At 39.5% G+C, this 27,572-nt stretch overlaps 1 protein-coding gene across 1 annotated transcript in view; it reads left to right on the top strand.

Moving 5' to 3' along the window:
- Positions 1-10,688: 10,688 nt before the first annotated feature.
- The window catches only part of LOC140186731 (serine/threonine-protein kinase 33-like), a 119,204-nt gene continuing 102,320 nt past the window's right edge, over positions 10,689-27,572 (top strand). Inside the window, exons 1-2 of the mRNA XM_072241244.1 lie at positions 10,689-10,980; positions 14,542-14,657. Coding sequence (XP_072097345.1) covers positions 10,956-10,980; positions 14,542-14,657 — 141 coding nt within the window. The 5' untranslated portion in view covers positions 10,689-10,955. The remainder of the gene's footprint in view (positions 10,981-14,541; positions 14,658-27,572) is intronic.

Genomic DNA, 27,572 nt, shown 5'->3' with positions numbered 1-27,572 from the left:
TTGATTTTTGGTGACCATTTTAAAAAATCTACAAAAAGACTGATTAATTTTTGTTTTGTCAGTTGAGTTGTAAACTATTGCAAGTATAACAAATTGAATGTCATTGTCAGCCATGTGGTATATCACCTCTCATGAGATGACCATAACTCATTTCCCACTTTCTCGTTTGAGACTTCTCTCATCAAGCTGCACAAGTAATGATATCTATCATTTCTTTTGACATACCTGTTTTTTTATATCTAAAAACAATTTGATGGAGATAAAATAAAGCAACTCATAAAGCAAGAGGGCAAGGCCAAGTGTGTCTCAAAACTGACAGGAGAAAAGGTCTTCAACGTATGTGCAAAGGAAGTAAAAGGAAGATCTTGTTGGGGGTGTTGAGATATTACACACTTCAACTTGTGATAGGATATAGGTGCGACAAGTTGACAAACATCTGAAGAAATTGGCTGTAAAGTCCTGGTGATATCTCACTTGAGAGGGAAACTATAGTCTGCTATTCTAGCCAATGCAGCCTGGAAGATTATAGGCTTCACAGATTGTGATCTTAAAAGCCAAAATACTCAACCTATCTTCTGTTGAGGTCATAGGATCACAGCATAAGAACTTCACTTTCTTTTTCTTAAAATGGAAAACTTTAGTGCAAGAGACTCGATAATTGTAATATTTACTGGGTGATTCAGTGCAGTAAACCATTGCATGGATATTTTCCTTTCATATATGTGATCCAACAATGAATCCCATAACCCTAAGGTGAATGTTGCCTTGACAGGATCTCTAAGCATGTTATAAAAACCTTTCTCTTAATATTAATGCCCTCACTGTGACCAATGGCACATTTTATGACTGCTAGAAATTAAAATGGTCAAATTGCACAGAGGAAGTTCCCATCAGCAACAGAAGGGGTTCAGCCCAAAACATCAAGTCTTTCTTCCTCCCCATTGATGCTGTCCGATCAGCTGAGTTCTTCCAGCATTTTGTGCGTGTTACTCTGGATTTCCAGCATCTGCAGAATCTCGTGTGTTTATAAATAATCTATCTGTCTTTTTAAAAAATTTCTATTGCAACTATGTGGCAAGGTGGGAAAGCAGAAGACAATGAGACAATGTGTCCATTGAATGGAAAGGAAGGGGAAATTGTAATTGTTAAGCATTGAACTTTAATGCATGTGCCAACTATAAGATTGGAGTTTGTGGAAGGAAGTTCTGAGGAAAGGAGTTTCACAGCTCTTTGGACTGATGTATGTTGATATTTGTTGGCCTAGGGGAAGGCATGTTATGTATCTAAAACATGGCATTTGGCCTCTACAATGTTGGGTTCAATAGAACCATAGTTGTCAGCAGGCTTATTTGATGATGGTATTTTGGTCAGAAATTACAACCATGATTAAAAGAATTTATGTCTATTGCAGGAGAAATAATAGGAAACTAAGGGTCTAATGACAGAGAGGAGTTTAATGTAATTAATGTCACAAAATAAAAATTCTGGTAGAATTAAAGGAACTAAAAGGCAACAAAGTCCTAGGATACAGTAGACATCTACACTATAACGAATGATTTAGTGATGATCTTCTTTGATTGACGGGATCTTAAACCATTCCGAACAGATTATAAGGAAGTAAACCAAGCACTGGCATTCGTGTAAGGAAGGTGAGACGTACAGATTTAAAGACCAGTTAAACTGAAAATAGCTGCCAGTGAAAGGCCGGAATTGATTATTAACGATGTAATAGTGAGGCACTTAGAAATCATGATGTAGCTAGCCATGAATTGTTTGGAAGGGGAAGTTACATTTGACAAATATGGTGTAATAAGCAGAGCAGATCAGGAGAGCCCAGTTCAATGTGATATATCTGGGTTTACAAACATTACAGAAGTTTGTTAATCATGATCAATAATTATTACTGTCACATAAGACCCTAAGGCTATAAGATATAGGAGCAGAATTAGGTCATTTGGCCCATTGAGTCTGTTCCACCATTTCCTCATGGCTGATCCATTTTCCCAATCTCCTGCCTTCTCCCCGTATCCTTTCATGCCCTGACTAATCAAGAATCTATCAACCTCAGCCTTAAATATACACAATGAATTGGCCTCCACAGCCACCTGTAGCAATGAATTCCACAGATACACCACTATCTGGCAAAAGGAATTAATTTATTTATTGACACACACTGTGAAATAGACCCTTCCAGCCCTTTGAGTCACACTGCCCAGAAATCCCCTGATTTAATCCAGCCTAACCACAGGACAATTTACAATGTCCACTTAACACATCAACCGGTAGGTGTTTGGTCTGTGAGAGGAAACTGGAGCACCCAGAGGAAACCCATGTGATCACGGGGTGAAAGTACAAACTCGAGCCGGAATTAAAACCAGGTGGCCCGTACAGTTATGTGTTGTGCTAACCACTACGCTGCCGTAGCTCCCTAAATCTTCCTCATCATCTTTTTAAAAGGATGCCCCTCTATTCTGAGGCTGTGTCCTCTGGTCTTAGACTCGCCCACCTCAGGTACAGTGAAAAACCTTTGTTTTGCAATGTCGTCCTTACACATCATTTCACCACATTAGTACATCAAGGAAGTACAAGAGAAGGGCAATACAAAATACAGAATATACATTCAGTCGCCAGTTTATTACTCCTGTACCTAATAAAGTGGCCACCAAGTATATGTTTATCATCTTCTGCTGTTGTAGCCCATCCACTTCAGGGTTCAACATGTTGTGCATTCAGAGATGCTCTTCAGCACACCACTGTTGTAACACATAGTTATTTCAGTTACTGTCACCTTCATGTCACCTTGAACCAGTCTGGCTATTCTCCCCTGACCTCTCTCATTAACGAGGCATTTTCGCCCACTGAACTGCCACTCACTGGAGGTTTTTTCTGTTTCTCGAACCATTCTCTGTAAACCCTAGGGACTATTGTATATGAAAATCCCAAGAGATGAGTAGTTTCTGAAATACTCAAGCCACCTCGTCTGTCACCAGCAATCATTCCGTGGTCAAAGTCACTTAGCTCACATTTCTTCCCCGTTCTGTTATTCGGTCGGAACAACTCTTGACCATGTCCGCAAGCTCTTATGCATTGAGTTGCTGCCATATGATTTGCTGTTTATATATAAGTGTATCTAATAAACTGGCCACTGACTGTAGTATTACAGTTACAGAGAAAGTGCTGTGCAGGCAAACAATAAGGTGCAAGACCATGATGAGGTAAATTGTGAGGTGAATACTCAATCCTACCATACAAGAGATCAGTTCAATAATCTTACAACAGCAGGAGCAGTGGACTAATGCGCTGGATCAAGGCTGCATGTCCCAGAGAGAATAGCCATTGACATCTTCTTCATAGGTGAACCAGTCACCGACTTCTGCTATTGCCTACTGAAACAGAGAAAAGTTGGAGGCCAGATCTTGCTGGCTAGTTTCCATAAACCTGTTTTGTAAACGTGTTCTAGGTGACAATTAAAATGAGAATCCATTTCTAATCTTCAGAAATCCAATTAGGCTCCTGGTCCTTGCCACTGGGTGAAGGCTCATCAAAGCAACAGGTGGATGCAACTGTAAGCAGGCTGACATTTTAAATTTCAGACTTGTATGGAAACGATGAAGTACCAAAGTCACCAATGATTGATAAAAGTCTTGCAGAGAACTGAGTATTTCCGTGAAACATGGCACTGATGGCTGCTTATGAGATGAAAATAGGAACTTAGCAAAGCCATTGCGTCTGTGCAAGTGCCAAGACTCTATTTTAAATTTCCAATTTGTTGGCCTGTCTGACACTTCCCTGGATTTTAGCCATAGATTGAAGTATAAAGAATAGATCAGTGATGAGAAAGCTGTCAGGATAAATTAAATCATTAATTTGTTGTTTGAGTGTTTATTTTTTTGATTTGGGTTATAAGCAATGAATAAAAAGAAGATGGTAATGTACTTGTGATATGTAAATAATATATGCTAAAGTCCAAATGCAAGAGAGAAAATTGCAATCAAATGAATCTCATCATGCATCCCTACCATTATTCAATAGATAATAATATTCTTTGGGGTTAGCTAAATGGAAATATAATCATCTCTAATGAGGGAATATTTTCAATGCCTTCTCAAAATACCCATGTTAATGACTAGAGTGTTTCATCCAGGAGTGCTAACTCTGTAAGTATTACACTGAAAATAGCTCATTTCATTCTGTTAAACTGTATTGCAGACCTTCCAACTCAATTCTGAAACTGTCTTTTCCTGACCTTTACGTTAGCTGCTTGTTTTATTGACTCAATGCAAATGATGGGCGCACTGGAAAAAAACACATGCACAGATCTCTACTCATTTGATAGCTTGTTTCCAAAATGCATTGGATCATTTACGGCTCGAAATTACAACTAATCACATTTTTAATGAAGACCCCACTGCTTCACAAATCCAAAAGACCTCATTATGATGCTTAGCAATTATTTTCCTTGGACCTTATCACTTTATGCTGAAAATTTGAAGAGACTTTTAAGGACTAAAAAATGTTTGGCTGCAGGCTTTTCTTGAATTCCTTTCAATTTCAGCTCTGTTGTACATTTTATAGAAAAAGAAGCAAATCTAATTTTAATAAGGAAATGATTTTTTGAGCAATGATTCCTGAAAGACTACAAATTTCATCCAGGGAAGGACTGTGATATTCCAGGCATACATATATAGCCTAGGATATCTTTTGTTATCTAATATACAACTGAGTCCCTACTGAGCATTTTAATCACAAACTGTAGCAACAGAACCAGTGTGGCAGATGGTGCAATCACCACAATACCAGCATTTCTTTGTCAAAAGTTCTCTGAATAATTTGGGATTTTGATGATACGGATGAGGGAAAACTATTTTCACCATCAGGAGAGTCAGTAATGAGAAAGTATAGATTTTAAACTCTTGTCAAAAAAGGACAAGATAATTGAGAAGAGCCATATATATTTATAAGGCATTACAACATAGAAACAGCCACTTCAGTCCATCTATTATTCTGCCTAGAACCATCATTTTGCCTCTGGACCATATCTCTCCATACCAGTCCCAACCATCTCGTATCCAAACTTCTCTTAATTTCAAAACTGCATCCACCATTTCTGCTGGCAGCTTATTCCATGCTCTCAACACTCTTTGAGTGAAGAAGTTCCCCCTTATGTTTTCATTGAACATTTCACCTTTCACCCTTAACCGATGACCTCTAATCTCACTCAACCTCAGTGGAAAAAGCCTGCTTGCATTTATCCTATCTATACCCCTATAATTTTGTATACCTTAAAAGAGATAATTTTTAAGCAGCAGATCATTATAGTCTGCAATGCACTGCCTAAGGGAATCAGATTTGGGAATAAGTTTCAAAAGGGAATTAGTTGAGGAAAATTTTCTGCCATTATGGGGAGAGAGCAGGAGTACACCAAAGGAATCAGAATCAGGTTTAATATCACTGTATATGTCGTGAAATATTTTGTTTTGAGGCAGATGGACATTGAAATACAATTTAAAAATATATAAATTACGATAAGAAATGTATATTAAAATGTTTAAATTAAATGAGTAGAGCAAGAAGAGAGCAGAAAAAGGAAAAATCGTGAAGTAGTGTACATGTACATTTTGCATTCAGAAAGTTGATGGTGATGGGGAAGAAACTGTTCCTAAAATGTTGAGTGTGTGTCTTCAGGCTTCTGTACCACCTCTTTGATGGTAGAAATGAGAAGAAGGCATGTCCTGGTTGATGTGGGTCCTTAATGATGGACGCTGCCCTTTGAGGTATAAAGCTGGCAAATAAAGCAAGACTTGTATTGAATAATCCCTTGACATTTTACTTTTCTGCAGCCAAGGGAGAATGAATTACTTATTTTAAATAAAAGCATTTATCCGTTCTAATTAAAAAAAAATAGAAACAATTAGGTCAGGTAGCAAATGTTGAAAGAATAGCAGTTATTTTAGATCAGGTTTTATCTCAGCCTATCTGAGCTCTCTACTTTCTTGGTCTTAGTTGAAATAATTGTAAACATAAGCATTTAATTTTGAGGTGTATACAGAAAATCATTTCATATTTTCCACAGAAAGACAGGTAAGCTTCCTAGTGAGTTCTGGTTTCCAACAACATGTTAATGCATAAAGAATAATTGAATAATTGAATTATTCCTTTGTTTACACAGCCTGGGTGGTAAAGTAGGTGAACACTTCACATAGCTGCTATTGAAAAGTGGGGATGTTTTGTAAGGAGCAAGCAATTGGCCCGCCAGATTACCACTCAGGCCAATATCTGCCCCTCTTTCTCATACAGTTCACAGCAGGGTATTTGTTGTGGTACAATGAAGTTAGCTCAACAACCACAGTATATGGTTGGTAATTAATATAAAAATATAATTAGCTTTTTTAAATTCAGATCTGTATCAGAAGGACTTTAACATATATAGGTAGGCAATAATATGCATGCACATGTGAAGATTTGAGATAAGTTATTGGTGATCCTGGAAACAGCTGGAAATGATAGGATTAAAGTCAGACATCTTAGGTCATGGTGATCGGAGAAAGATACACCATAGAAACAGGCCCTTTGGCCAACCATTACCCACCGATTAACACTAATCCCATTTCTTCTCCCCATATTCCCTTCAATTGTCCCCAAATTCTGCCACATGCCATCACACCAGGGGAATTTTACAGAGACCAATCAACCTCCTAACTCGGATCTTTTTGAATGTGGGAGGATACAGGAACATGTGGTTAAAGAAAGCCAAGTAGAACATTCAGCTCCACACAGCACCCGAAGTCAGGATTGAACCCCGATCACTGGAGCTGTGAGTTAGCAGTTCCACCAAATGTGTCACTCTGCCACCCATATCTTGCACTGATTCTCGACAGTTCAGCAGGTGCCCCATTCCAGGTGTCTTTTATTCAAGATAAGCCTGGCATTCCATGGGTTGTGATCCCTATGGCTTCACCAGAAGTACAACTGAAAGTGCCTGCACAGGTGTGGCAGTGAACCAGATTCGCTCAGAACTGGCCATCATAAACACACTTTTGCTGCATATGCCCTGACTGTGCACAGGTTCATGCTCTTTACTGCCCATTAAAGAAAAAGGATGTGAAATACAAACTCCTGTATGAAACCCACCACCTATTCAAAGATCTGTTTCTTCTACCTAAATTCAGCTCTGCTAATGAGACTTATACACTCGTGGAGAACAGTCATCTTGCTGTGGTCCTGGAGTCATATATAGCCCAGACCAGTGAGGAAGGAGGATTTCTATAGAATATTCTGAGTGTTCATGGCAAAATGTGTATGGATAGAATCAACTTGTGCTGCTGTTCATTTTTTCTGTCCTTGATAATCGTTTTTATATTCGTAAGTCCTTCAGTGTTTCAGTGTTTTGTATGTCACCATCATTGCGGGAGGTTCTAGGCACATTCCACTTCTAGCTGGTGCTCTCAGTTAGGTTCAGCAAGTTCAGCACCAAGTTAATCAATGACCAGTGTTGGCTTGATCTTATCAATGCTGTAAGGAAAGTGCTGGTTTCAGTCTTCCCCAGGAATGGAAAAGTCTACAGAAAGTGGTGGACACAGCCCTTGACTCCCCACCACTGAGCCCATTTACAAGGAGCGCTGCCGCAAGAAAGCAGCATCTATCATCCAGGCCATATTCTCTTCTCACTTCTACCATCAAGGCAGGAGGTACAAAAGCCTTAGGTCCCACACTACCAGGTTCAGGAAACAGTTATCACCTTAAAACCACCAGGCTCCTGAACCAGCGTGGATAACTTCACTCACCGCAACTCTGAACTTATTCTACAATCTACAGAGTCAGTGACCTCAGTATTTATGTTTGCAATATTTATCATCTTCTGCACATTACTTTGTCTGCCTTTACTTATGCATAGTTTTTCCATAAATTCTATTGCATTTCTTTATTTTCTTGTAAATGTCTGGAAGTAAATGAATCTCGTTAGTATTTGATGGCATATGTGTGCTTTGAAAATATATTTACTTTGATTTTGACTTTTACTTGACTTTGTATCTCCAGACATTACTACAGCTGATGGTCCATCTCAATGTTGCTAGCAGATCATTGCACATTTTTTTGCAGCATGTTGACCTCTATTACCTACAAGAACATAAGAAAATAGGAGCAGGAGATGGCGACAAACTTGACCCATTATTAGACAGGATCTCAGCTCTTCTTCTGTGCCAGCTCCCAATACCCTTTAAATTCTCAATTTTAAAAAAAATCTACCTTTTCTTTAAATACCTCCATTGATCCAGACACTACTGGAGATTTACTGCCTTCTGTGAGTAGAAATTACATTGCCACCTTGTCCTGTCATTATGTCCCACCTTTCAAATCTCTCACGTTGGTGGAAATATCTAAACATTGATTCTGTTGTGCTCCTTTTAGATGATATGTCTCAATAAGATTACCTTGTTTTCTTCTACACTTCAAAGAATACAGATGTAACTTCTTTCTTAAGCTATTTGTCAGACGGCAATGCTCTCATCTTAGGGATTAGACCAGTCAATCTTTTCTTAACTGTTTCCATTGCTAGGATATCCTTTCTTAAATAAATCTGTACAAGGATCTATTCTTTCCCCCCCTCTCCATTCCATATCCACTTTCTGCCCCACATGTAACACTAAACCCTTATTATTGCCTCTTTTTGGTCATGCTAATTACTCACTAAATGATTTTGTAAAGTATATGAATATATAATGGAAAGCCATGTAAAATGTCTCAGGTGTTTTGCAAGAATAACATCCTACTACAACTCACTGACCTGTAAATTTTTGATTTTTGGTAGCTGCAGGCTTGTCTTCGAGATGATGCTTCACTACACTCATGAATAAGGAGATTGGAATAATTCTCGCCATCTTATTCCACCTTTCCTTACTTTGCATGCAATACTTTGAAACTGAAAAAGAGCCCAGGTGATCTGACAAGCTTTTGAAGGGGATGCCTTTACAAATGCCCCTTTGTATCCCTTCTCAACATGATTCCCACTGCCAAGCTTCATTTGGGTAAGGGAAGCATTGTTGCTGCCTGATTTTGTTCATACCTCTATTCTCTACAGCTCAGAACTCCCTTCAGTTAATTTTGCACATTTACTGTTCTTAGCTCAGGTGTTCAGCTCTACCAATCTGATGAAGGCACAGACCGATTTGTTACTGTCAAGGTCACCACTATTATAAATCAGATTTGTCTGTATATATGTTAAGTCATTCACTCAACACCAGAGTCTAAGGGTGTATAAAACTTCATTCCTAACAGCCCTGTGTTTATTTATAGCATTGAAGTTTCCAGTGAGAATTCGCTGAGATAAGAATGCTGACATAATTTCATTTGTTCTGCCTACTTGACATTCATTTCACAATCTCAGACACCAGGGCAGCTTGTGATGGAAAAAATTCTGAGCCCAGCCTGCTGGCAAATGTATCATCCTTAAATGTCATCCAATGCATTTTCAGGGAAGGTTACACATAGAAAACACTGGTGCTGCTTTGTCAAGACTTTTGTCTTCAGGTAATCTCTCTAAGTATAAAAAGCAAACTGCATGAATATTTATCTAGGTGCAGTTTTACAGTAACCTTCCTGCACATAACATTCTTCACAGACAACTTTTCTGGACATCTCCTTAATAACGAACAAATTCAAAGGTCAAAGCGCTGCCAAGCGGTTAACTAACACTGAGCTATTTTAACAGCAGATTTAGAATGTACCAGGCAATGCTCAAAACATTTGCAATTCAGGATACCTTGATGAAACTTTGGAGTGCGTCATTATTTTCCAAGGAACAATATCTCAGCACACTATCAAAAAAACACTCACATAAAGAACAACTTGCAATGTTCACGACAGTGATCGATACAACCAATAAAGTAGCAGTAATTGTTCTTATTGCAAAGAATTCAAGCTGCTTAAATAGTGCCTTCACCTAGGAAAGGAATCACTTCCATTAAATGACACTGACGTTAAAAATTAAAATTCACAGTTAGTGATACTACAGATTCTCTCACATAAATGTAATGATTGTACACCTTAGTGAGCTTAATTTAATAGCCTTTTGCGTTAAAGGGACTGGTTGTAGACCAAAATGCACTTTAAGCTATCTCTTGGCACGAGGGATCACCACTAAAATTATGACCACAGATTTAAAGGGGCATTGTTCTCAGGAATTTATAGCTGATAGATTACTACAATAAACAGACCTGTAATCCCCTTCCTGACTACAATATTTTAACCAGCCAATCATTTATGGTATGTTTAACAAATAAAAAGTAACTTGTGTTAAAACACATGGAGGGGGGAGTTCTACTCTATATCCAACTGAAGCACAGAATGCAGAACTGAAAGAGAATATGTCATTATCAGCCGTCTATGCCCACAAACATTTATAAATAACTGCTGAGGATATTTATTAAATCCCAAAAATACTTGCTGAAATAAATGTGAATAACATGTAGCAGGTAATGTCCTACAGGGCTAATGAAGATGTGAAAATTTTTTCCTAAAAAAAATAGAAACAAATTGTTTACAATTAGTAACTACCGGCTTTTCCCCTGAAGAAATCTGACAAGGTTCTAGATGTGAGCTGGCATTTGGTAGGTAGGTCAGTTTCTTTGGCAGTCTCAGTACATAAGCAGTAACAAAGACTTGTAGAAGCAGAGTGCACAGGAGCCACATCGGACGTTACCATGCAACGTGAAACAGGTTGCAAGACAAGAAAGTATTAGGTTTCTTCAAAAAGAAAGCCTCTGAGCAGTTTGAATAGAAAATTCCGTGGAAATATGATCCAGACAGAAGGAGTTGGAAAGTGATTAGAGCCAGCTTCTCAGTTGGGTGACTGGAAATTAATTTTTAGAGTGATGTTTTGCCATGTGACAGTTCTGAATTATATACTTATGGGAGCTCATTATCAGAAAGAAATGAAGATGTAAGAGATTTTTTTTATGCTGGTCTCAAAACGTCAACAGTGTAAGTATTTTCAGATCGTCATGTTTATGCAATGCTTCCACATCATGTTTTCTGTTCATTTACAGTTCTAGCAGATAATCCTGGTCGCAATGAAGCTGAGCTGTAATTGCCTTTTCCCTTCAAACTCAAACTGTAAAAAGCTCTGAAGTGTTATCTGCCTAAACGCTGTCCATGTGGTACACAGGTAGGATACAAGTGTGAACTGTGCAGATGTAATGCGATCTGCTGGACCACTACCACTCTATATATGAGTCCTGCTGGTAGAGTTAAGACATAAGGTAGAGTTAAGTCTACTTTGACATGTGTGCTTTATTTTTAAAATGAAATGTTTAATAGTATCATAATGGAATAGCATCATTGTGTCCTGATATTTCAGAAAAAGCAGCTACTTTGTGACTGATTCATACATTTATAAATAAAATTAGAGTTTGACTGTGAAAATGAATCACTGGCATCTACTCTAAGTGACATAAGGTATAGATCTGTAAAATTTATATTTTCCATTTTAATCCTCTTACTTGGAGAAAAGTCTTGTATGGACAAATACCTTAAGTTCACACTTGGTTGTAGCGCAGTCATCTCTATTATCATTTCAGTCCCTGAAATTTTAATCAGTACAACTCATGGAAGAAAATCTCCTTATTATTTTAAATCATCAAACCACTTAGCTAGCCAGTTTCCAACCAGTTTTCCTCACCCTGTATCCATATTGTTTTCCTTCACTGGAATGGTAGAAACATGGTAAGGACATGGTCCTAACCCCAAACTCAAAACCTGAAAACCTTCAGTCGTTTGCCTTCACTAACTATACTGTTTAATAGTTTGTTGGAAATTAAACAACCTCCTTACAAATATTTATATTGAAAGGACATGCACATTTGTTTCCATTCTGATGGAGACTGGCCTATCACTGGTATCATATAGCTAGATAAAACTGTGCTTTCCATAACCTTATTATGTATGGGAGTGTTTTACAGACCATGAGGCACTTTTTGTATCTAGTCACTATTGTAATTTGTGAACATATGGCAGTCCGGCAAATAGCAATGGATAAATTACTGTTTTTAAAGGAAAAATCTTGGCCAGTAAACTAGAGAACACCATGAACTTCACTGATCATCTTTGAAAAGTCCTCTATGACCATTAAATAGGTTAATATTTCACCTGGAAGACAAAGTTTACAACAAAGCGGGGCTTTTTTTTAGCAACATGGCTGACATGCAGATTAGTAACATCAAAAGGATTGTGCAGAAATCCCCTTTGCTCTTTTATAAAATAAGCCTTAGGTTCTTTTGTATCTGAGAGGGAAACAGTTCCTGTTTAGTCTGATTCGTACAATGGCTTGGTGTACAGTGCTGCTGAAAAGCTGAAGCCTAGACCAATCTCTAGGGTAGGACATAAATTCTTGTTTTCAAGATGAAGATCTAAGGATTTACGCCAAGCCAAATTTTTAATGACATGGTTCACACTGTGAGGTAAATCAACTATTTTCCCCTCAAGTTAAGCTGTGGAGTCATTGGGACATGTCTTCCGGTAAGCTGGTGGTGTGCTGACGCAGCACCCTCATTGGGGCCAACCAAAGATATTATTGTCGTCTTTATGATCTAAGATACTGCTGAAAACTAAGAGCTTAAGATTCAAGTACTGCAGGTCTACCCGGTCAGCAAGCTGCTCATTGATGTTTCCCTCAAGCTTGACTTGGTGTGGACCATGTTGCTGCCCGCAACAGAAAGGGGCTGGAGTCGGTGTGAGGTCTAACAGCGAGTGATTGATTGTCTTGGACATTTTTCTTGTGATTTCATGACCCTGTTGGACATTGGTAATGAGGAATGCAACAAGTCCATTTCAATGGTTTATTGGCAGGACCAACGATGGGGACATTGTGTTGCCTCGGCTGTAGCCAAAATTAGGCCTCATGCTGCAATGTTTTCTGCTCTGCAGAGGAAGCAACACTTCTTTTGTAATAAACACCCACTTTAGAAAATGACATAGTGAAAGACAACCATATCAAAACAGAAACACAGTCACACCCCTTGACAACCAATGTAAGGTCAAACTGTAGACAGTATTCATCTTTTCTGCATGGAGGTTTGTGATCAGTGGAGTGCCTCAGGGATCTGTTCTGGGACCCTTACTCTTCGTGATTTTTATAAATGATCTGGGTGAGAAAGTGGAGGGATGGGTTAGTAAGTTTGCTGAAGACACAAAGGTTGGGGGTGTTGTGGATAGTGTGGAGGGCTGTCAGAGGTTACAGCGGGACATTGATAGGATGCAGAACTGGGCTGAGAAGTGGCAGATGGAGTTCAACCCAGATAAGTGTGAAGTGGTTCATTTTGGTAGGTCAAATATGATGGCAGAATATAGTATTAATAGTAAGACTCTTGGCAGTGTGGAGGATCAGAGGGATCTTGGGATCCGAGTCCACAGGACGCTCAAAGCAGCTGCGCGGGTTGACTCTGTGGTTAAGAAGGCAGATGTGGTGTATTGGCCTTCATCAATCATGGAATTGAATTTAGGAGCTGAGAAGTAATGTTGCAGCTGTATAGGACCCTGGTCAGACCCCACTTGGAGTACTGTGCTCAGTTCTGGTCACCTCACTACAGGAAGGACGTGGAAACCATAGAAAGGGTGCAAAGGAGATATACAAGGATGTTGCCTGGATTGGGGAGCATGCCTTATGAAAACAGGTTGAGTGAACTTGGCCTTTTCTCCATCGAGTGATGGAGGATGAGAGGTGACCTGATAGAGGTGTATAAGATGATGAAAGGCATTGATCGTGTGGATAGTCAGAGGCTTTTTCCCAGTGCTGAAATGGCTGGCACAAGAGGGCTTAAGTTTAAGGTGCTTGGGAGTAGGTACAGAGATGTCAGGGGTAAGTTTTTTACGCAGAGAGTGGTGAGTGCGTGGAAAGGGCTGCCGGCAATGGTGATGGGGGCAGATATGATAGGGTCTTTTAAGAGACCTTTGGATAGATACATGGAGCTTAGAAAAATAGAGGGCTATGGGTAACCCTAGTAATTTCTAAGGTAGGGACATGTTCAGCGCAACCTTGTGGGCCAAAGGGCCTGTATTATATGGTTACATATGGTATTGTGCTGTAGGTTTTCTATGTTTCTATGTTTAGCGTGTTCTGGAAATTGTTATCTTCTCCTATGGAACCTGTCCCTCTGGTTGCCTTTACTCCAGGGCCTTGAAGTGTTTTAGTGAATGTTAAAAAGCATATTAATTTCTATTTTACTTTCTTCCGATCCTCAGTTGTGTTTAGTATATAAAGTAATATTTATCAACTAGAGTCAATAAGATTTCCCTTGGTTCCTATTGATCCAACTACATCAATGATGTCAGTCAATAAGAATCAAGAAAGACAGTCTCCACTGACTACAGCTGTACGCAAGACAAAGAAAGGTGATTGCGGTTGTTAAAGTTCAATTATCCCTCAACCACAGGATATCACTATTAGAGTTCCTCAGGTTATAACAAATATACTGCAAATGGAGACTAACACCAAATGAACACAAAATAACAGATTATATGCCATCTGTTTTCTTCATTAAAAGGTAGCGGTTCAACAGGAACTTGATTTTCCTTGCACAAAAATGGCCTATCTGCGAAGTTCTTCCAATGGCGAGGAGACGGCAGTACCTCACACAAGGATAGAGGATGAATCTGATATCAAGGTAGAGACTTGCCACTTGTCATTTTATAATAATCACAAACATTGACACCAGCATAATCACTTCATTTCTAGCAAGATTAGAAAATGTAATTTCATAATTTTCATTTGTGTGCTAGACTTGTAAATTATTCTTTGTTATTGAACACAAACAAAACGTAAAAGCTTACCATATTGCAAAGGGTACTTTAATTTGCAGTCCTCCAAATTCCATAACAATAGTGCTATGTTCAACATAAGCTCGCTAGAACTCAGTATCAGACAGGATTGCAGATCTAATATGCTTCTGTATTTCTGCAGTTCAGGAGTTACATACTAAAACATTCACCAAATCAAATTCCTTCATTTGGAGATTTTAATTTTTTAACTAAATGCACAAAATAATATCCATATCGTTTAGTAAGTATGGAGAAACTGCTCCCACCCATCAGACTCACTAACCACAGATGTAAGGTAAAAAGTTAGAATACAGATTAAAATAAAACCTTTCACTTCACAAATTGTGCTCTGGATGCACTGCCTGAAGCTGCAATGGAAACTTATTCAATAGTAACCTTCAAAAGAAAAAGGAACATATACTTGGGTAAGAAAATCTTGCAGTCTATGGAGAAGGAGCAGGGTAATGGAATGCATTCAATAGCCTTTTAAAAATTTGGTATGGATTCAGTGACCTGAACACTTTCCTTTTTTGCTGTTCAATTCCTGGATTCTACGAACCTTGCAATAAGAAAATATCATTAAAATCATACTAATTATTAGATTCCCTCAAAGTTCAAATCACCAATAAAAACAAAAAGACATGTTTGAACTACTCAATAGCTTATGTGGCATTTGTAAAGTGATAAACAGACTTAATGTTTCAGGTGGACGAACTTTCATCAGGACCTACTGTGGTTCCCAGCATTTTCTGTTTTATTTCATTATCTCCAGATGTATTGCTCTTCAGATGGAAAAACTCCTCTTGGTCTTGCTTTGTAAAAGTGAGGTTCGATCAACAGCCTACATGGTTTGGTTTCAGTCACAGCTTGGTAAAACTCTTTGTTCAAAGAGATTTTCTCTATGTATTTGGAACTGCAAAAATCTGACCTCTGGAAGGACTGTCAGGACCTCGGTCCATGAATGGTCAGCTTTCCTTTCTTGGTTAAAAATCTACTGCAGGGTGAGTTCTCCCATGAAATATTTCAAATGGAGGCTAATTGCAATATCCAGAACTAGAAGATGGAAATTGTAGAAGGATTGTACCACCGTAACCCAGAATTCTGTATCTTCATCTCTTCTTCTGTGGCTGTTGCTTGGGATTGACAATAACTTCTTTCCCCTCCAGCTTTCTGAGGTAACGGCACCATGGATGTGGCAAGAGAGTGAATAGTTTGGGAGGCTCCTTCTGCCTGTAGGTGGACCTCTGTGTGCTCCCAGTATACTGCCTTGAGCCTCTCAACACCATGCCCAATACTCCTCCTCCACCTTGAATGGTCTTTGGCCAGAGATCCTCAGATGCACCTCTTCAAAGAAGATTTGAAGACATCACAGAATTTTTTTATCTGCCTATAATGGAGTTTGGAATGGTCTACCTGCTTTCAGAGTCTTGTGTCATGCAAGCAAATGTCAAGGCCAGCCTAACATAACCAATCGTGAGTAAGCGGTGTCTCATTGCTGGGGATTTATATTAGAGATACAGCACGGTAACATTTTGGCCCTTCCAGCCCAATGAGTTCACACTGCCCAATTATACTCATGTGACCAATTAACCTACTAACTTGTACGCCTTTAGATTGTGGGAGGAAACGAGAGAATCCTGAAGAAACCCACATGGCCAAGGGGAGAATGTACAAATTCCTTACAGACAGCAGCGGGAATTGAACTCGGCTTGCGAGCACAATAATAGTGTTATGTTAACCATTATGCTACCATGCTACCTGATTGTTGACCAGGAGAAGACGTTGATATTGGTTTGCCGGTCCTTGCAGTGATTTTGGAAGACTTTGCAGAGGCCTCATTGGTGGTATTGTTCCAGTTGCCTCTGCAATTCCAAGAAGTATTTAGGAGAGAGCAGAGATCCCTGATGCTCAGTAGCCCATGATTTCTGTGCCAAGTCTGTGTATTGATCTTCAAATATCATTGCTATCAATTGACCCATGGCTGTGTTGGCACGTTGGAAGGGCTGGTGAATTTTGACATAGATTCCTGCCCACACAACCAGTTTAACATCAGTGCAGACTGTTAAGGATTGTACTGGAGTTACAAAATTAGGTAAATAGATACTAATTCAAGTGACCGGTCTTCAGTTCTTAAAGTAAATTACAAGCAGTAACCAGTTTGAAGTTAAAAGAACTGCTTTGCAAACATCATTGTCTGCAGAACATAGGCTGCTGGCCCACAGCAGAAGGCTGGCTGTTCAAGAAAGATGGTTTGCAAAATGAAGTTACAATGATTCTCATTGGCTTCAGCTATCTGTGTGAATTATATTGACTTAGCAAAGATGATTGAACATTCAGAGGTGTCTCCCACTGTAGATATATGATTCAAAGAAAGCATTGTCAATCCAAAATATGAAAGTAAATGATGCCTTTATAACTATCGACATTGTATTGAATTACCTTTGGTCTTAAGGGTGTAAAAATGTATGTACTGTGAGTTAGGGAGACTCTACTGAGATAATCTCCAGGAGAATGCCTGCTTGTCACGATTTATATCGCCAGTTTCAGTGTCTCTCCAGTGACTCAGATCACAGTCACAACACAGGCTTAATATCAGTTCAGACAGCAAGTCAAATCTTCCCATATAACCTTGGCTATCCTCACTTTGACAGCCATGGAGTCATCTTTGAATCCTTGAGTGGAGTGGGGAGAGTTAGATATTGTACCTGCTACCAAATACGTATAATCCACAATCGCTGCTTGAAGTACACGTGTCAGAGGAGGATTGCGCTCCAGCTATGATCTTCTTTCTGCTTAATAATGAAGAAAATCCTGGCAATATTCATCGCTATGCTCACTTGGGTGTTAGCCTTAGCACCAAAGGATTGTCAATGTTAGTTGGCATTCAATGCCAGAATGAAGAAAGAACTTCTGAAACAGGTAGGTGAAAACTCAAGGTAAATAAAAGATGAAGCACTGGTTATCTCACAGCTGTAATATTGTGCAAAGGCCTGAATGTTGAAGTTGGTGAACTGGAAGTCACGGTCATGCTTGAGTTTAGGTCGGGGACTGGGGATTGGATGCCCAGAGACAGTCTGACCTGGGGTTGAAGGCTTGTCCAAGTGACTGAGTTGGTGGGTTGGAGGGAGACACGAACGGAGCTGTTTCCCCGCTGTTGCTTTGTTGCTTGGTATGTCCTGTCTTGTTGTGTTCTGCAGAACATTGTGGGCATGTTATGTTGGTACCGGAATATGTGGAAACACGTGCGGGCTGCCCTCAGCACATCCTTAGGTTGTGTTGGTTGTTAACGCAAAATGACACATCTCGCTGTATGTTACACTGTACATGTGGTAAATAAATGAATCTGAATCTGAATTTCTGACCACCATCCTAAAGGAAGAACACATTCACACTTGGGATAACATAGAAGGGATTCGCCAAGATAATGCCTAGGATAGACACTTTCAGCTATGAGGAGAGGTTGGGCTTTCCCTGAAGCAGAGGAAACTGAGGACAGATCCAATTAAGGTGTGCAAAATTACGGGAGGCATTAATGAAGCAGATCATAAGAATCTTACCCCCACAGCAGAGTCATGTGAAGTACAGAGGGCTTATATTTAAGAGAAAGGGCAGGTATTTTAGACCGGCTCTCAGCAAGATTTTTTTTCACCCAGAAGGAGGTTGAAATCTGGAGCACACCAAATGTGAGGGTGATGGAAGCAGAGCTTCTCACACTTAAGTATCTACAGTATATGAGCATTTGAGTTTCTAAGGTACAGAAGGCTACAGACCAAGTGCTGGTGAAGGGATTAGTATGAATCCATGATGATCAACATGAACGCAACTGTCTCATGGAGTATTCGACTCAATGACACTAGCACTCCCTGCCCTCCATCTGCCCTAACGGACCTGCAGATGCAGACGGGAAGATCCTGGGGCTCATTGTCGATCTGTCGGGTCGTGATCAATTGACCTCAACATCTCCAGGTCGGCTTATGGAAAACTCGTGCACTGTTCTGGTCACTACACTACAGTAAAGTTTGGAGAGAATTCAAAGGGTTCACCAGGATGTTTTCTGAATTGGGATGTATACCCTATAAGGACAGGTTGGACAAACTTGGATTGTTTCCATTGGAGCATCAGAAGCTAAAGACATATTTTATAAGTATGTAAGGTTCTTCCCTCTGGGAGAAGGTTCAGGAGCTTGAAGACTTGTATGGCCAGATTTGGGAACAGCTTCTTTCCAACTGTGATAAGACTGCTGAACGGATCCTGACTCAGATCTGGGCCATACCCTCCAAATATCCGGACCTGCCTCTCGGTTTTTTTGCACTACCTTACTTCCCAATTTTCTATTTTCTATTTATGATTTATAATTTAAATTTTTAATATTTACTAATTTTAACTATTTTTAGTATCTTTAATATTTGATATTTGTAATCCAGGGAGTGTGAAGCGCAGAATCAAATGTCGCTGTGATGATTGTACATTCTAGTACCAATTGTTTGGCGACAATAAAGTATAAAGTAAAGTTATAAGAAGCATTGGTAGGGTAGATGGCCAGAGACTTTGCTCCAGGGTGAAAAGAGGGTTTAGGTATAGGGTGAGAAGGGAAAAATCTAAAGGAGATTTGCCGTACTAGACAAGTTTTTTTTTACACAAAGCATGGTAGATGGATGAAACATGCTGCTAGGAGAGATGGTAGAAGCAGATATGAGAGCAAAGTTTAAGAGGCCTTTAGCTGGCCACATTTACAAGGAAGGAACAGAGAATTACAGACCATGTGTAGGTAGATAGGATTAATTTAGATTTTCATGGTGGTCAGTATATGCTAGGCTGAAGCCTCTGTTCCTGTGCTGTGCTGTACTGTTCTGTTTTGCATGTTCCTGCTTCTGATTCTTGCCCATCCAAACATACAAGGACTCTCAAAGGAGGAACCAAGGTTTAAATCTCAACTTTATTCACCATATATTGTAGATTTACATTCACTATGAATTTGCTGTGGTGTGTTGCTCGGGGCCCAACATGCAGAAAAAAAAACAACAGCATTCAAAAATTATAAAGAGGAAAGAATTATATAAAAATTTAAAAAGCTAATAAAGTTGGAGATTAAAGAATTGATATGGAATAAAATGTCCATAAATAAATAAATACCACCATTAATTAACAATGTAAACAGCATTATTAGGAAAGTGAAGTTAAGCTTGGACTCACCTTGCAGATGCTGCATTTTCCTGAGCTGAAAGACACATATCTCACTGTTAAAGTATTTGTCTCATATGACAAGATCAGTAAAACTCTTGTTGACATGGATCTTTGACTCAGCGAGGGATCGTGTTCAGTATAGAAAATTGTTCTACTCTGTTCTTTGAGATAATTCAGGGCATTTTGCATTGGCATCTGTGAGGAAATACTGATCAGCTGATAGTCAACTATCAATTAGACAAATCACAGCAGAAAGCAGCACAAATATCTCTGGAATGCAGTAGAACACATCCCTTTGAGTATAACTCAACTCTCAGTGAGAGCCATGCTAACAAAGACTGATTCACACCTGGGAGAAAAAAGAAATCTCTAACATACTCAAAATTTGTGTGATGCACAATTGCTTGCCTTTGTTATAGCATTATCTTCACACTGGGAATACAAATTGTACCAAAGGACTTCTAATCGGCCATCTCTTTACTGTTCAATTAATGTAAATGGCAATAATAAATACATATGAATTAGTTTTAAACAATAATTGGTAACGAATGCAAATATTCCTAGATGGTAAAAGTGTGTTTACTTAGAGTGAAACTGTCAGATTAAAAGAGTCGTAACATTATTTTAATCATTTTGTAGTGTATGTTAATGAATATTATTCTGCATTTCCCAGAATGTCCTGTGCTGCATCATAGACAGGACTAATTAAAATAGTGTTATGTGCTCCCTATTTTAATCACTCCCCATCTTATTCCAGTCCATAGAACACCTAAATGTTTATGAGACCATTATCACTGGATGCACCTAAAGTTGTAACTGGTTTCCGATCATCACACCCAAGGCTGTTGTTAGGGAATAAGTCAAAACTCAAGATCATAAACAGTCCATTCAGCCCATCAATCCAGTATGAATTGTATCATAACTGATCTGTAGCCCAACTGCTGTTACCATCTCAGATTAACTGTCCTTCAAAGTTCAAGGTATGTTTATCTGTGCGAACGAGAATCCGGAGAGAAGGCCCCAAAAGCCCTGGCTTTGCCTGCTGCTGGCGACCGAGGCTGGGGTCGACGCGTTTGGCAGAGATGGTGCTTGGTACTCGGTGTCGGAGGGCTGGTCGGAGGCTCGAGGTTTTCGGACGACTCGGAGTCGGACTGTGGTCGGGCATGGCAGGGAGAATTTTCTTCCTTCTCCCGTCTGCGTAAGATGTGGGACTTCGAGAGACTTTGAACTTTTTTACTGTGCCATGGACTGTTCTTCATCAAGTTATGGTATTGTTGCTCTGTTGTAGCTATATGTTATAATTATGTGGTTTTTGTTAGTTTTTCAGTCTTGGTCTGTCCTGTGTTTCTGTGATATCACACCGGAGGAATATTGTATCATTTCTTAATGCATGCATTACTAAATAACAATAAAAGAGGACGGCGTGTCCTCATAGTATAAGTACTTTGATTATTAGATTATTTGCAGCCTTGAGATTTGTCTCCTTACAGGCAGCCACAAAACAAATAAACCCCATAGAACCCATTAAAAAAAAGACATTCAAACTCCCAATGAGGAGAAAAGAAAATCAAATTGAGCAAACAATAAAAATAAGCAAATAACATTCAGAAGTGAAATTCACGAAAGTGGGTCCACTGCAGCTGATCCAGGAGCCCATTAGTTGCAGGGCACTGCCATAGTTCTGCGCAGAAACTAGCAAACCTCACAGAGCAACTAGCTGAACACCAGCCCGTTCCCTCACCTCTGGCCCCAAAACCCTGACCTTTTCAATCTGGCCCAGCATTTAAGTCAGCAAACCTCAGGTCGTTTCTCACTCTCAGACCTGGACCTTGGTCCTGCTGCCTCAACTCTGCCTCGCCTCAGTTTGGCCACATCGAGTTGCCTCCAAGTCTGCTCTTCTAATGGGCAAGCACAGGCTCATTCCCTGCCACCTCTATCCAACCTGTACCACCCCCCCCCCCCACAATCCACGACCATCCTGCACCTTTGAAACTTCAGTTCATACCACAATAGTGTCAGGTTGTACAGGCTGTTCGAAAGCCTATCTCTGAAAGGGAAGTTACGGGTTATTGATTGCAGTGATTGTCTCTGAGGAAAAAGTGTTATTTATACAGTAATTTGTAATTTTGTTTGTTTGCTCTCAGCAAGTTCTCTTGGTGCTTCACTAGCACCATCTTAAATCGGAGGTTTGATACCTTACCTCACAAAGTATGTTGAATGTTTCAACCAGCTGAAAAGCTGCCCATTTGTGTGAGAGTTCTCAGGATGTACAGTCCATTGAAAAGTGCCTTTACATTTATTCAAATTGGCCTGACTGTAAGTTAAGATGACACTCCTTATCCTGAATTCCTCCACAGCAGAAAATACTATTCAATAACCACATGTGCAGAAGCCTTTGCTAGTTAAATTCAGAGAACCACAAGCCAAGCCTATGAAACCTGAACTCATAACTTAACGCTCTAATTCCTGCGGTCATTCTGATGAAGCTGCAATAACCCACACCCTCCACTCCATCTCCACCATCAGTCCTAACATATGGTGTCGAGATTAGATCAGATCTAATGAAGGTGCCATACTCGTGAGGGATCACCACTTCTATTTGGAATGCTATCAGTCATGAAAAAAATTTCAATTTCTTATGAGAATTCTTAACTTTTGGTTGTGATTAAGCACCATATCTCATTCAATCATGTGCATATACTGGAACCCTTTAATAATTGGTCTCTTACTCCTCTCTGTCTTGCTAAGATCCAAAGTGTTGACTCCCACTCCTCCCCAACGCCCCCCCCAATCATTTTTCTTCCAATATGTGCTAACAAAGACTTGTTCAAGGGACTAAAGTCTTAACGGTCAATTTAAGGACAAGGAGTTATCTTACACAGAAACCCTCCCTCCACATTATAGCACATAACTTGGCCAGGGACTTAAAGCCCAGACTCAAACTCACGCTTACGCCTGAAGGTCACCAACCTACTTCACAATTTCTCAAACTAGTATTTTTATTGTTTCCTGACTGCAAAATTCAGTACTAATGATGAGTATTTTGGTGCATTTTCCAATGAATTTGATGTAGAAAATTAACTTAAAAAATATATATATAATGTGTCATTATTAAATATTAAATTATGGATATTAAAGCTGAAAATCTGTCTTAAATGATGGCTGAAAATGATTATACTTTTCATCCTTAAGTTCTTGTAACTACTGAGATGAAGATTTAATTATATAAAAGACCATCGGATTAAGAATGGGCTGTTATACACTTGATTGAATGCAATAGCGTCCCTGGGATATTAGATCCCTTCATCACTGACTTGAAAGAGACACTGACTAAATTTAACCTTTTGAAAATTTCAGTGGCATTTCAACATTAACCATGAAACAAGTCAGTGAAACCAGTATAGGATGCAGAGTTTCACCATGAAAAACCGAGCACTGATCTCACTGTCCATTCCTCTAATTTGCATTCTGAACTAAAGAAGTTTACTAATAATGACAATTACCACTTGACGTCACAAACACTGTCATATTTCTGTATATTCAAAATACAGTAGCTTCAGTGTACTTACTGTCAATAAAATTGAGAGAGTACAGAGGACTCTCTAAAATGTTGCCTGGGTTTCATCTCCTAAGTTACAGAGAAAGGTTGAACAAGTTAGGTCTTTATTCTTTGGAGTGTAGAAGGTTGAGGGGGGACTTGATAGAGGTATTTAAAATTATGAGAGGGATTGATAGAGTTGACGTGGATAGACTTTTTCCATTAAGAATGGGGGAGATTCAAACAAGAGGACATAAGTTGAGAGTTAAAGGGCAAAAGTTTAGGGGTAACATGAGGGAGAACTTCTTTACTCAGAGAGTGGTAGCTGTGTGGAATGAGCTTCCAGCAGAAGTGGTTGAGGCAGGTTTGATGTTGTCGTTTAAAGTTAAATTGGATAGATATATGGACAGGAAAGGAATGGAGGGTTATGGCCTGAATGCAGGTCGGTGGGACTAGGTGAGAGTAAGAGTCAGCACGGACTAGAAAGGCCGAGATGGCCTGTTTCGGTGCTGTAATTGTTATATGGTTATATGGTTATACTTTGTTCAAAGACAGAGACTTGAGGCTGAGACATTACAAAATGTTTTATTTCCGTTAAGAACTTTAAGCCTAGCATCCCTCTGTGAAAGTAAAAAACTCACTTACCTCCTGTTGTCTTATTTATTCCCAGTCATAATTTTACTGCGTCTCTGTCAACCTTATGCAATGTCTCTTAATATTTTTGATGTAAATTAGTATTCCTTATTCCGGTATTCCTAAAATGTTTTAGCAATGGCTGCTTTCCCTCTGCCATCAGATTTCTGAATGGATAATGAACATTACCTCATAATTTTTAATTTCTTTTTGCACTATTTATTTAATTTGATTTTAATAGTATTTCTTATTGTAATTTATAGTTTTTTGTAAGGTATTGCACAGTAGTGCTGCTGCAAAACAACAAATTTCACGATATTGAACCTGATGTTGATTCTGGTTCACATTTTCAAATCACTTCCCCTGCCGGATTCCCTCCAGAGAAAAGTTTGATGTAATATTTTAATTTGCCATTTAGTTTCTCTTGGCTTCAGTGTGCCCAGGTACAAATTTCTCAACCATATCTACGTTGTGATTGCTCTCTAGTACTTTATCCAGTTATATCATTTAAAGCAAAATAAAAACTTTCCAAAAGTATTGGCCAAACACTGGCATCATCTGGTTAAGTGTAGACCACTTGTAAAGAAGGTAAAGATTCAAGAGTCAAGTTTATTCGTTTAATGTACTTCAAAACATACAGTGAATCGCATCATTTGCTTTAACAACCAACACACCTGGAGGCAGACACATGTGTCGCCACACATTCTGTGCCAACATTGCATGCCCACAATACTCAGTAGAACCACACAGAATACAACAAGCAATAAACAACAAACAAGTACACCAAAAATAAGCCTCATTCCTTTCTCCCACCAACACGCACGCACAGTTCTTTAACCCCATGACAGGTCTCCGGCTCCAAACTCTAGTAGAAACAGATTCAGGGCTGCAGACACCGGGCTTCAACCTCCTCAGCGGACTTGGAGACCTGGGTCCAGCCAACAGGCCTCAACTTCCAGACTTCCAGTTCATCCTTGGGCCTCAGTCCTGAGCATCGATCCCAGGGCATGCTGATCACCAAGCACCAGGCCTCGAGCTCCAGACTCGCCATTGATGGCATCCGAATTCTAAGCCTCGAACTCTGGTCTCATTGATTTGTGAACCCAGAGGGTCAAAGGAACTCGTTCCTCTTGCCTGCGTGGAACTCTGACCCTGGAAGCTGCTGGCAACTGGCTGAACTGTGGGGCCATCGTCCACACTCTGCCGGTCCAACATCCAACATCCGACCATAGACATCCCACGTTTGCATCACTGGTCTTTGAACACGGAGCCTCCACCCTGACCTTAAATTCCCCACATCCTTATCCCTAAACCCTAACCTAACCCCTAGCTCTCTTCACTGTCCCCAAAACCACCTTTACAAACCTAAAATACAATTAACAACTAAACATTTAAAACACTACTAAATCTGAGCTGCAACTTAGACGGAGGTCGCAGCTTGGCTTTGTCTTGGAATCTCTCTAACTGAATTTATTATTTTTATTTTTTGTGTCATCTTTAGCTCCAGTGAAATTGTTTTCTGGTTGTCAAGTAAAAGAAAAATGGGATTATTGGCTGGGGATTCAGTTCCAATAAGTGCTCTATTATGTTTAGGTAGATCTCTTTGAAAATGAGTAAATCATCTTAATATGAGATTGCTCTGTTTTAATTAGAATTATACCTTTGGGTGTTTCCAGCCAGTGGAAAGAAAATTAGAGTTTACTTTTACAGGGATACCCTACTGCCTGAATACCTACCGAGACTGATTAACTATTTGAGATTTCAGACAGTGAGCCCTTCTTTGTCTGCTCTCTGATGTTTTAAGCACAGCTAGCAGAGAAGTTTGCTTGAATTATGTAAGACACGTTTAGTTCTATCTGCCCCAGAGGTGTGTTGCCACGCTGCTACTGCCTGCACACCTTGGCTTTAGCAGCTTCAGTCTTGTTTTCCTTTGCACTAAGGACATATAACTTAAGGCACCTTATTAATTCACATACTTTTTAAGAACTAACCACCTCATTAGAAGAAAATATGCCTTTAGTACAATGGGCTGATGCACTGTGAATGTATGCTTAAAGCTTTGTCACTTCTGCAAGCTCTAGAGATTTGGAGAAACAATATGGAAACATTGGAATTGGGATAGGCCATTCAGCCCCTCGAGGTTGTTCTGCCACTCAACTAAATCATTGCTTTGGAAGGAAATGATTGACAGATCAATCTGTCCAAATATTTCAACGTGGGATTTGAGATTCAGGAATGTATCTTTGCCCTCATTTTTAATTAAACACAGCCAAGTGTGCAAGTTAACATCAAGAGAGAAAGATTGTGTATGGAGCAGTTTAATACAGAGAACATGGCTATACATCTAATTAAACTCTTCTACTAACTTAAACAGAGACCATGCCATTTCTGTTGGAACAGTTTATGATCAGTCCTATAAACATTTTTTATGCTTTCTTAGAGCTCTTTAAATAAAGTTTTGTTAGAGATTGTGATGAATATTCTCTGTTCAGGGACCAGGGGTGGGTGGTGTGGTGACATTTTTGCCAAGCTCCGCTTTCTTGCACAGTAGCTGACTCTTTCAGGGGTGTAAGAGTTGTTTTTGAGTAAGTTAAGCTCCCAACCATTACTCCTTGCTCAGCTCTTTGTCATAAAAAGGACCAGCCTTCAGTCCTTAATGTAAATTTCAAGCAACAATCTATCTGAAGTTAAAAGGATAGCCCTGCAAACGAACAGCGCTGTCTGTGGAGCACAGGCTGCTGGCTTACAGCACGGAGCTGATTGCTCAAGGGATGCACTGTAAGACAATGGGGTTATGTTAACTGGGCCTGCATCAAACCAGACAACACTGGCTAAGCTATTTTGTTCAAGGAAGCTTGCAGACTAGATTGATACTATCACTTAGCTTATCAAATAGCTGATCCATCAGTAGTTGGGAGATTTGTCGACTTAGAAAGTCATCCCTCACAGCATTAATTTTGGATGCCTGGGATCTCTGTCCTCAGAGGCTTTTAGACCATTTATTTGCATTTCCCAGCAAAAGTATCTGGAAAAAATATCACATACATGTGAAGCCATCAAGTAGCAAAATAAGCAGTATGACTGTAAGAGAGCGGTCAGGCTTGTTAGGAATGGTGAAGGAACAACAAGAAGATATACCGAAAGACAGAGTGACTAGAATCCTTTCTTCTGCCCTTGACTTCTGTAATGGATGAGGCATTCATCTGTAACTTGTTGGTATGTCTTGTTAGCTTATAGCAATTGTACCTGTACTTTAGAAGTCATTTGTAATTTGGAGATACACCCTATCCTCGTTATATGCGCCTTCAGACTATGTGGATTCACAGTTATGCGAGGAACTATTTCTACCAATGTCTTGTTATATGCGTCCAAAATTCACAGTTATGCGAGGAACTATTTCTACCAA

This window comes from Mobula birostris, chromosome 23, assembly GCF_030028105.1.
Source record: "Mobula birostris isolate sMobBir1 chromosome 23, sMobBir1.hap1, whole genome shotgun sequence".
In the NCBI taxonomy this organism is placed as follows: Eukaryota; Metazoa; Chordata; class Chondrichthyes; order Myliobatiformes; family Myliobatidae; genus Mobula; species Mobula birostris.
Note: the sequence above shows the minus strand (reverse complement) of the source record. Positions and strands in the feature narration are given on the sequence as shown.